The 11,696-nt window shown below is 36.9% G+C and overlaps 1 protein-coding gene across 2 annotated transcripts in view; it reads left to right on the forward strand.

The window, feature by feature from the left end:
* LOC135683537 (uncharacterized) overlaps positions 1-11,561 on the forward strand; it is a 38,478-nt gene extending 26,917 nt beyond the window's left edge. Inside the window, exons 38-46 of one of the 2 annotated variants that reach the window (XM_065198822.2) lie at positions 181-364; positions 766-932; positions 1,350-1,636; positions 2,849-3,022; positions 8,300-8,578; positions 9,106-9,231; positions 9,983-10,304; positions 10,792-10,970; positions 11,407-11,561. In XM_065198822.2, coding sequence (XP_065054894.2) covers positions 181-364; positions 766-932; positions 1,350-1,636; positions 2,849-3,022; positions 8,300-8,578; positions 9,106-9,231; positions 9,983-10,304; positions 10,792-10,969 — 1,717 coding nt within the window. In that variant the 3' untranslated portion in view covers position 10,970; positions 11,407-11,561. Of the gene's footprint in view, positions 1-180; positions 365-765; positions 933-1,349; positions 1,637-2,848; positions 3,023-5,048; positions 5,283-5,577; positions 5,755-6,156; positions 6,603-8,299; positions 8,579-9,105; positions 9,232-9,982; positions 10,305-10,791; positions 10,971-11,406 lie in introns of those variants that run through there. The other variant, XM_065198823.2, reaches the window with a different exon arrangement.
* Positions 11,562-11,696: the final 135 nt, after the last annotated feature.

The raw sequence follows: 11,696 nt of genomic DNA on the forward strand, positions 1-11,696 counted from the left end.
AAGACACACACTTACGACGGTGACAATTACTAGCAAGTAACAGCATTGATTCTGTCTTCACCATAAGGGGTTTTCCACAAGCTTACACACCAGGCTCCCTCTCAAGCTTCCCCCTGCCACTCGGGAGCTTTAAATAGAATGATAAATATTTGAATTCTAATTGACGTTTTTGTCTATCAGCTACAAATCTTGCAATCAGATAAAAGTAAATGGAATAAGAAACGGTGGAAGTTACAAAAATGGTTTCTACAACCTTAAAGAATCTGGGGCGAACTACCGCACTGTTTATTGCGATATGACGTCAGATGTTGGAGCTTGGACTCTTCTGGTAACAAGTGCTCATGGAAATTGGACAAAATCAGAGGTAAGGAGGCAAGCGTTTCTTAGCATACGCTGACAGGGATCTACATTGAAATCTGTATTTATCTTCGTTTAAACATATAAATATGTATTTATCTTCGTTAGAAAACTCAAGCAAGGAAACAAGCGGAATCAAACTTATGTGTTACGAAACGTGGAGGAAGCATTCTTTTGCGTACTAAAAGCAATTTTTTTCCATTGTTCATTAAAAGCGTTGAACGTTTGATGGATGCTAGCGAGTAGTTTTTGGCTACACGTATTCAAATAAGAAAACGACCAAAATGACTTTAGGTGATAAGGCAACGTCCTTTGCTGCTCAGTGCCTTCGGAAAAATATTTTGATTTTTTTATGAATTTCAGATTCTATGCTCAGTCGTAATATGCATTCAAATAATTTGTTTGTAGGTACTTTCCCGTAACGAAGATTTCCCATCGATCTCAAATGACTACTCGATACTCCATATTGCAGACAGCATCAAGAGTATATCGAACAACGCCACATTCAAGTATAAATTAGATGCACACAAATTCAATCACTGGGGTGGTATTTGGGAGGCACCTATACAGTACACGTAAGCTATTATCACGTCCATATCGTGATAAATTAATGGTTTTGTAGCAGTTCTATGTTTGGTGAACTAAATCGATGAATTTAACTTATAAATACTTTGCACTCAGTGTTGTATTAATGTCGTGAGAAGTTCTTTGTAGACTTATATTCTCCAAAATAATGTCTTCAGTCTTACTTAGTTGGTCCTCCAGACTACATCTACCATACTTAAGATGTAAATAAAAGTTGAAATTTGCATTTCTCATCGCAGCCAACTCTTATGCTTCTATACAGCCTTCAAATATTTGCCTTGGATCTTAATTTCAAGTCAAGTTGCTTAATTGTTTAAATTGACGTCAAAACTGGTTTATGGCTTTTGCTAATCATGATGCAGACATACGTAAAATAGATGTGACATGGCTGTATTTTGTTCTCAAAGATTTACCTTCACGACACACAAGCAAGAAAAAGTGAAGTTGTTGAAGCAGTTTGACGTCTGGGATTACAATGTTTACTATAAAAGCGTCAACAATCGAATGCCTTGGTTGGGCGCCAGAAAAGGAATTCTGACGACTTCAGGATCAGCAGACTGGTACTGGTGGGGCACTATCATTTCCGACAATCTCGAGTACAAGCCAGCACCTTGGATTAGTAGTCAGATGAAAAATCCAGGAGTAATCTGGTATTGGGTTAACGAGGATGACTGCGATCCAGACAGGATGCCAGGTTTCAAATTATATTACAAATTCTCGAGATGGCTTTGAAAAAACAAACATTTGAGTAAACTAAAGCTTTTCGTCTGACACTCTTCAGAGTTTAAAATGTCAGAACATAGATCGAAAACTCTACGTTGGGGAATTTATATACCCAGTTGAGGATCGAAATAGGCCAATCAGAAACAAGAGCACATGACTGTTGAGGTTGCCCAGTCAGTGCCGCTTGCCCATAAAGAATGTTACCAATAGGGTCCTAAGGTGAGAACGAATTCCTTGTATATGAGAGTTTCTGATTGGCCTATTTCGATCCACAACAATGGCTTTGAAATTGTACTAACTTTGAATAAAGAAAGAAAAAAACTGGGTATATATATTTCCTGACGTAGAGTTTTCGATCTTTGTGCTAACGTTTTAAACTCTGAAGAGTGTCAGACGAAAAGCTCTAGTTTACTCAAATGTTTGTTTTTTCAAAGCCATTTTCAAGTTTTATACCACCAAAAGATTGATTACAAATTCTAAAATTTCCTGGATAAAGGAGAAAGTTATTTTGCGCAACTTTCTTTTGAGACACTGTCACAGAAATCTTTTTCAATGATATCTTTTTATACATTTTCCCATCGCAAACAAACCTCTTTTCTCAAACTTATACCTCCAGTCCTTTCAAACTGACCTGCTCTGATTTTCTCTACAACTTTGAAGTCATTTGGGCTGAAGCAGTATAGAAAATGGCACGATTCACTTTAAACGTTTGCATAAATTCAATATATATATGACATCAGCAAGACAGGGAAGACAAGTTAGGTTTTAATTGCAATTTACTGCTTAAATGAAAGCTAGCCGGAATCACATGGAAAAATAGCCAGTTGTGTTTAAGAATAACATGAAAAGTGACTAGCATGATTACAAGTGGCGATAACATGTAAAAAACAGTCAAAACATGTACTAAAATATGATAAAGAAAAGGAATGAAAACGAAGATTAGACGTAAGTAGAGCTGAAACGAAGTAATAGAAGTTAGTCGTCAAACTGTTTTGGAAAGATCGGTTTAACTAGAAGTCTGTGATGACAATAAGTGATTTTTCACACGACGGACACTCCAGTAGATGCTTTTGAGAAACATATTTTTTCGATTACCAAAGATGAGGAATCAAGAAAAAGTCTTGAAACAACCATAAATTTTGTTCTTATTTCTTATAAATTTTTATTTCAATTCATGATTTAGTTGATGGTGGTTTAACAGCTTGGAGTAGCTGGACACAATGCTCGACTTACTGTGGACAGGGTACACAAGAGCGATTAAGGTCGTGCACCATGCCAAAACCAAGATGCGGAGGAGCTTTGTGTGATCCATTGGAGTCATTGAAGAGAACTAGAAATTGCAGCGGAGAATGTCTTGGTAAGCATTTTTTTATACATAAACGCTGAGACGGTAGTTATTATGCTGTTGTTTAATGCCTTTAAATGCATTTGAATGATGTCATGCTCATTCCAAAACTTCCGAAACTGTTATTTAATGTCTTTAAATGCTAATGGTACTTGGTGTCTGGCATGCTTATCAAAAATCTTCTGGAACAAATGTTTTTGTCAAATTAGACATTGCCCCGCGTATGAACAAAATCACGTGACAATACAGCATTTATGCTCGAGTTGAAACGATGTGCTGCGATGCGATACGAAGTTATGCGAAATTTCCTCTCTTTTCCTTGGCTCTTGGTAGAAACTCGAATTCAAGAAATTTACACGAGTGTTTTCATTCACTGTGCCAGTCAATACGGCTCTTTCTAGAGCTCTGCACGCAAGATGTGGTCGCATTTTTTTGCGAGCAGTAACCTGGTGGCAATTTTGCGACACCGGTGCCAAAGTCATAAATTAACGAGAAAAGTGGACGAAGTTGATGAATACCAACATTTGATCATTTTTCAAAAGGTTATCAGCAGAAACAATGTTCAGAGCATGGTTTAATATCGGAATGCTGATTGCTGTGGCGTAAAGTTTAAATCGAGTGGCATATTAAAATTGCTGATGCGCATGGAAATTGTTTGAAAAAGACCCAGTTACTCTTTTTTGAACCAGAACAAACTCTTTACGAGGTGACCAGAGAAATAAAGTCGCAGAAGCGAGCCACAAAGGGACAAAAGCCTTTTATGCTTATCCTGGTTGAGAGTTTGGATGACTCAACTTGAAAGTATGATAAACTCCATCTATCTATCAAAACTTTTCCCATGGTCCTTCCTTTTTGAAATTCTGGTACATCCCTAAACCACACGGTAAGACACATTACATGCATGGGAACTCTGAAATCATTATACATCAACTAGATCGTGAGCATTTAATGTTATTATTTTCCCAGTTAACACCTTTTCCTACAAACACTTTTTCATAGTTATAACGTTATCAACACATGAACTTATTACAAAAGGTGTTTGTTTCCTTTTCGTGAAAAAAGGATACAGTCGAACGCTTCCTTTCTGAAGAGAAGTGAATTTGCCAGGTCTGTGCAGTCAATTAAACTTTATTTCTAAGTTATATTAAAATGCAAAATGCTCTTAGTTACATCTAAGTTATCTAAATACAAAAAGCAGTGGTACAGCAACAAAAGTTAACAAGAACAATGGGACTGGGCTGAAAGCCCACTATGAACAGGAAGTGTGCTCTGGGTATCGTTAAATTTCGAGTGTATGACTCTTTTAATCATAAACTTATTGGACAGCTGTGTTGCATCATCAAGTTTTAAGTAAGCTTCATGTCCTGTAATTGGCTGTCAGGAATTAAGTTGTGATTTAAATTTAATCATTTTTGGGAGCGTTTGCTTTTTTTTCTTTTTATATATCAATTTCTGCAGTAATTGCTGTTGATAGTGGCAAATTCGGAAAATTCTATAGGAACAAGTAAAATTGGTGAAAAGGAGCAAACTTAGCTGCTGTGCAATGTGATTTTGAAAAGTGGTGGTAACCCCCCATAAAAGAGTTCATCTCAAAAAAGAGAAGTTTTTGTCAGTTTTTGTCACAGGGATGTTTTTTGGTTTATTTACAAACTTGTCGACAAATAAAGGATGTATCGCTCACTTTGTCAGCAAATGAGACCTAAACAACACCCCTTTGCTAGCAACTGCACTGCCTACACTCTAATAATTCAAAAATTAATTAAAAACAATATAGCCTCAAATATTTGTAAAATTAAGAACATCCAGCCTGGAATTAAATTTACTGGTTCTTATAAAATAGAGTGCATTTCCTTTATTTCGATTAAAATGCACTCAAGGTGCTCATTAAAGATGAAAGTAACATTCTGTTGTAAATTCCTTCTGTTTCGGAGAAAGAAAATGAAAACAGGTCTGAGGAACCCTATGTGTCGCTTGGATTCTCGCTTTTCGAACGAACAGCTCTATACTTACTCTTTCTTCTGTGATGATTTGACTGTAGGAGGCTCTGCTGTCAACTGGACAATAGGTGATGGTACCGGTGGCAGCGAAGAAGGCATTGGAAAGGTAACCAGCAAATATGAATGCATCGCAAAATGTTTTTCAAGAAAGAAGGATGGCAAGCTAGCAAACGGTGCAACTATTGATACTGCTACGCATAGTAGGTGTTATTGCGAGTATGGCCAAACTGGAAGAAAATCTGCGACCAAATGGCAAAACACATTCATCAGACCACGTAAATAATTTCATTTCCTCCAAAGGCAAAACTAACAGCTTTTCAATGATATTTTTACTAAATGTCTTAAGCTATTAATTTTTTTAAAAAGACTGTAATAAAAACTCTTTGATTACAATCAAAGATGCGGAACAAATAACTACCTTTCATCAATTCAGAAAATCTTGTGCTTGTTTGCATGCCCAAATATAAGCATCTGACTTCATAGCTTGATTCAGAAAAAGTGCGAATATGCAAAATCTTGAAATAATTCATTCTACGAAGATTGAACAGCAAAGAATTGCAATAATTTTAGTTGATGGTGGGTATGGATCGTGGTCAAACTTTGGATCATGTAGCAAAACATGTGGTGGAGGAAACAAGACAAGAAGTCGTCCATGTAATAGCCCTGCACCAGCAGCTGGAGGGAGAAACTGCACATACCTAGGTCCAGTCACTGAAAGTGTTCCTTGCAATACCTTTGCCTGCCCAAGTAAGGATTGGTCTTAATTTTATTGCTTACATACTTTGAGAAAATAGCTAATTTTCTGTAAACATGATCTTTTAAAAAATTCAAAGTATTGCTTGCTGTCCTTGCTACATTCAAAAGATCCATTGTTCTAAAACCAGAAGTTGGACAATACCAGTAGCTCATATTCTGCCATTTGACGATCTTGAATTCTTTTTTTGTTATAAATCTGGTCAGCGTCAGTTCCTTGATGATATTTAGAAATTTTTATTAATAGCAATGGCTGTATTTTCTCGCCGCAGCGTTTATGGTTCCTTTAGACAATTTTTACTTAAACTTAAATCGATTTCATATTCTGTAGGCTCCAGCAAGCATGCTCCCTAGCGTATGTCCTGCATAAAACCTTCAACGCTCTCATGTTTTTAGGCTCTAATATCAAATGGGAAACAGGCGATGGTACCGGTGGCAGTGAAGTGAATATTGGAGAAGTAACCAATGCAGCTGAATGCGTGGCGAAATGTTCTTCAAGGAAGAAGAATGGCAAGTTAGCCAATGGAGCAACTGTTGATGCTGCTACGCAGAAGAGGTGTTATTGCGAGTTTGGCCAAACTGGAAGAAACTCAGCAGCTAGCTGGCAAAACACATTCATCAGAACAAATGATATATAGAATTAATAAATATACATATCAAAGTTAATATATTTTATTACATTCGATAGATTATGTGGTGTATCTAAGTGCATCAAATTGATTTTCTTTCTTTTTAATATACGTATTAAGCCATGTATCTGTGGAATTCTAAAGTTTGTTTCGCTGAAGGCTAGCTAATCGAAATTGTCACGCTGTAATGTTTGATCACAATTATTCACAGAATTTGGTTTACTTTTTATGGTATCAGTCTGTATCTCCTTCATGAAAAGAGACCCTCTGTATTATTCTTATCATTTTATAGGTTGACAATTTCATTTTTTCACAAATTGGAAAATAAGGCACTTGACCAAATCCAAGCAATACTTTTTTAAAAGACCTGAAGAAGACCTTTTCTGGTGAACTTTTGATTACTCTAATCATTTGTATCTGAAAATTTAACCAGCCGATCAAACCACTAATGGACTGTCAGACAAAAAGTACATTAGTAAAGGGACGCCGGAGAGGGTGGCGCAGGCGTCTCTGCATTAGTATGAAGTGCAATATCTGGCCCTCTCTTGCTATCAAGAAATTTTGTAGCACATGAGACGTAAATATCTTATGATGACGATTTACTTACTTACTTTGAACCCATCGGCTCCTTGTATTTCATTTTTCAGCAGATTATAATTCTGGAAAATCATCAACCTTAAATGGCAATTGGATAATGTCCTAACAGGTAGAAGTGAGTGGGATAAAACATAACAACGTGAAAGAGCCTTTCAGAGTCGGCGATTTCGCTCTTTTTCCTCTACCCCTATGGTTGCCGTTCGGAACAACTGCGTACGTTCGAAAAAGAGTCTGTGTTCAATAAATCGCTGACCGCTCTTGCAGTCCCATTCCTCATCAGGAAATTTAAAAGCATCGCTTCGTATCGCACTTCAACCTGAGCAAAAATACTTTACTTCCACTTTCATTTCCCCCGAATTTGCGCATCAAGTTATTGGTCATCGATAATGTAACGTGCAGTTATGAGAGATGGAAGGTCAGAGTTAAAAGAGGAACTTGCCAGCGTGCAGACTTTTCTTTCCGTTACGAAGGAGAACCAAGACGGACCAAAGTCTGCACGCAGGCTAAAAAGCAACTAGCTCATCAACTATTCTAGATCTTTCAATCAAAATCAAGTTGAACGATGGTATAGTATGTGGCCAACAGGCTCTGGATCTGTTGGCCCTTTGGGATGCTCTTTTCTTAACTGTAGACCACCAACAGCACCATCATGAAAGCGAAGAAAATTATCCGGACGAGGGTAAATTCTCTCAAAGACATGGGTAAATTGCTCTAAGAAACGGTGGAGATCTTCGAAGCCCGGTAACGTGAGATTTGGCAGACAAAGTGAACCAGAATGAGTTCGAATTCAATACATTTTATGTGCTCTTTAAAGCTACCTCTTTAATTAATTACAAACAGTTGCTTATTTATACGTTAACACGTGAAAATAACAATATAGGTAACACGTGATATGAGATGTGGTTATGTACACGTGTCCTATTACATTTGTTTCCTTTACTTGAGTTCTTTTCTGTGCTACACAACCATAGGTTATTGGTTTGTGTGTAATCAGTGCCCTGTAGGCAGTTTTTCTGTATTTGCTTCAACGGACCTGTATTATACAGAGCAGTGTAAAGAAATCATAAAGAAGTCCTAGAGCAGCTCTGCGTTATTCAAAAAAGTCTAGTAATACATTTTCTTTCCTCTCTCTACTGTCGCAGTGAGCATCAAACGAATTCCCTCACCCCTTAAAGATTTTGTAATAGTACCCATTTCTGAGCCATTTTTTGCTGCTAAGGTACAAGGCTGCTGTAGTGCAGTAATAGAGGAATCTCCACTGCCAGACATCTGCTGTATTGCTGATTTAAAATGCGTACTATTTTACCTTCCAGAAACCCCAATTCGCACCCATGATAGTAGATTCTGTGTTTTACCCAAAACTGGAGGCTGCAGCCCGAATGATTCTACTACGCTGGTATGGAAAAGTGGCAGTGACAAATGTGATCTCCCAGAAGCCCAGTTTATTTTTGATCCAAGCCGTGGAAGCCTGGTCCACAAATGCAGCGGCAAGCCTGTTTGTCCAGTCAGGTCAGTCACTTACGGGGTCGGTGTAATGATTAGCACTGCATGTCCAAAGATGGTCTTAGGAAACAGATTCACCAGAACACAATGTAAGTCTATCTTCCAATTTTGAATGCTTAATATCTCTTAATCATTCTTATCTTTTAGATGATTTTGGAAACTATCAAGCAACTGCTGGTGCTATTTTGCGTGTGTTTTTAAATTTAGATAGGGATAGTAGACTTACTCAATGAAATCTGTTTCGCAATTGCCTCACTTTATGGTCTCTACAACTTTTTAGTAAGTAGCGATGGAAATGAAGCCATTTTAATTGGTTGATCAATGCAGTGATTATGATCATTATTATGTTTGTGAAGCTTTTTCTCTACCATTTCCGATGAAGAAAATATCAAATTTTCAAGGTATACTTTCCGTGTCTTATCAAACTGGCGAAGAAACTTTCCTTCCCCTTTTTCTTTAATTTCTGCTACTGCGCCTTGGCATGGCATATGAGGATTACGACAGCAAAAATTTCTCTAAAAAAAAAAGGTTTACTGCCTTCTTATTTCTTTTTATTAAAAATATTGTGAAGTTCTGCTCTTGTTTCATTTAAAAGCAAAAATATTTTATTTTTTAGTTGACACATTACACTTCAAGTCAATGTGTCTGCACCCAAGTGGAGGCTGGGCTGGCACCAATGTCCCATTGGTTTTCTGGACAGGTTGCAATGCAAAACGAATACAGACTGTGCTCTCTAAAATTGGTATCATCCTTTTTTCTTTGTTATCATATTAAAATCATAGCAATCATTAAATCAAAGATTATCAATTTTAATTAAAAACGGCCATTATTTTGCTTCTTTATTTTAAAACTGATTTTACAATTTGATCTCAAAGACACCAAAAAATAGAAATTTATTTGGAAAGTTTTCGTTTGCAGTGAGTTTTAGAAAATACAGAACATATACTTGAAAGCCATTTCTGCGTTTAATTCAGTTTGCCACCTTAATAAAGTTCACAGCTATTTTTTAGAAAGATGGGAATCAAGCCAATGATCAAGCCAATGGCCACGAAACATTCAGCTTTTAGTATAACCTGTTTCGGTGATCTCGGTGCACGGGGTCTTATCACATAATTTATTATAAAGGGCTGTTTTAAGTGAGTGGTACTTTGAAAAGCTCACAGAAAGATCTCATCATAGAAATTTCTTGAAAAGCTTCAATCTTTTGGTATTTTACTATGAAATAAAGTTCGACAATGTGAGTTTCGAGTTTTAAGCATCTAAGTCCCCTTTTTGGACAATTTCTGTACTGCTAAAATTTGCAATGCTCTATCTCCTTTTCATTTAACTTGAAACTTACATTATTACTTACTACTTATCACCAAAAATTACTATTACTACTGACAAGGCTTTGAAAGCTGGACTCAAGATATGTTTGGTAATATGTATGGTAGTACTCTGTTTCTTCGGTTGCTTTCTAGCACGGCGTTTTCCACTTTTTTTCTACTTTTTAGCTCATGGACCCGTGCATTCAAAATATTGGTCCAGTATTGCCAAGGTGAACAACAGCATAGCCGATCTCACCAATGATGACCGTTTCCCTAGCAACCCAACGTACACAGGATATCTGCATAACTTTGACTCTCCCTATGGCATTGGAAACAGTTACGGCCTACAGCTTTGGAGCTACTTCGTAGCGCCTGAAACTGGAATGTATACTTTCTACGCAGCATGCGACAACTACTGCCAGGTTTTCTTGAGTCCAAACACGTTGGAAAAAGACAAGAGGAAAATTATTGACATGAAAGCTGTGACAAGCGTGTACCAATATGACAAGTAAGTTTCATAGCAAAATGTTTTGCATTTTAAAACTATCGATCAATAAACGTTCGATACTCAGTTGCACTATCTTTAAACGTGCTTTTTCGTGTGTGACTGTTGCAAGTGACTAAGCAATGGAGACTAATTCCGTACCCAAGAAAGGTATTGAAACTTCTGAAAATCCAAAGAAATAGCGTCGTTGGGAAGCGTCGGGAAGGGGAGGTGTGTTTATATTTTTCCGTGCTTCTTCGTTGAAAGATATATACATTCAAGTCCTTTTTTCCTTTAAGTCAGTAGCATTTTAGGCATCTGAATTAGCAAATGGGATGCAGCCATTGGTTATATCTGCTATATGAATTCCCCAGAAGATATTAGCTGAGAAAAAAGATACTTTTAAGAATCGTTCACATCAATTTAGAAACGATAGGAACTTTTAAAGAAATGTTTCATTTACCAGCCAACTCGCTGCTCTTTGTTATGTAGTCTATTTGGCAATTTTTAGGTACCCAGAACAGAAGTCCAGCAAAATTAAACTTGAAGAAGGAAAGCTGTATTATCTAGAAGGGATCGTCTATGAAATAACTGGCGGTGATCATTTGAGTGTTGCTGTCGACTTTCCAAGTGGTTTGAAGTCAGTTCCTATCACCTCATATTACCTAAGAGAGAAGGCTGAATCCTAAGGTAAACTTCATGAGATAACTTCTTATTTTACATTTTGATGACAAATCTTAACACAGAGGCAATATTTTATAGTTTCAGAGGGAAATAAAAACAAAAGAGGGTAAGCCATTATCTGTGATAATGTATTTGCCCTTGATAATTTAGAAAACATGGTGATCCATTTTCATCTTAAACATCATGATAAAAAGTCTAAATGACTTCCCCAGGGCCAGCTTTCTTTTCTCATTCAGTCTAGCAGTACTGATAAGCCCTGATATGGGTCCTAACTGCTACTGCCGACTGTTCGAGGATTCAACGATAGACTTCCTCTCGATCTAAAACTTGATTGACAACCCTAACTCAATCCACCCACCCACCACTCTCACATTAATATTACGCTTATTCATTTCTACCTATTAACTTGTTTTTGCAATTATCGATATTGTTTACTTTTTAGGGAGAAGAGAGATGCTTATTACTGAGATAAACAAACCAACATTATGTTGTAAACAATATATCGTGGTAGCATGCACATTTGGATTTTCTTTGCGCACTTAGAAAGAATTATTATAATCATTCAAAAATATTTCACTTATTATTTTCGCAATGGAAGCTATTTGAGTTCTTTCCAACCTCACTCCTTCTGCTAAATATATATTTAATTGAATTTTGCGGTGATATGGATGTCCTGTTACAATTTACTCGATCACAATCGGTTTACAACATTTTGACCGATTTTCTAACCCT

This window comes from Rhopilema esculentum, chromosome 7 (assembly GCF_057945365.1).
Source record: "Rhopilema esculentum isolate cy_ngs chromosome 7, ASM5794536v1, whole genome shotgun sequence".
Classification (NCBI taxonomy): Eukaryota; Metazoa; Cnidaria; class Scyphozoa; order Rhizostomeae; family Rhizostomatidae; genus Rhopilema; species Rhopilema esculentum.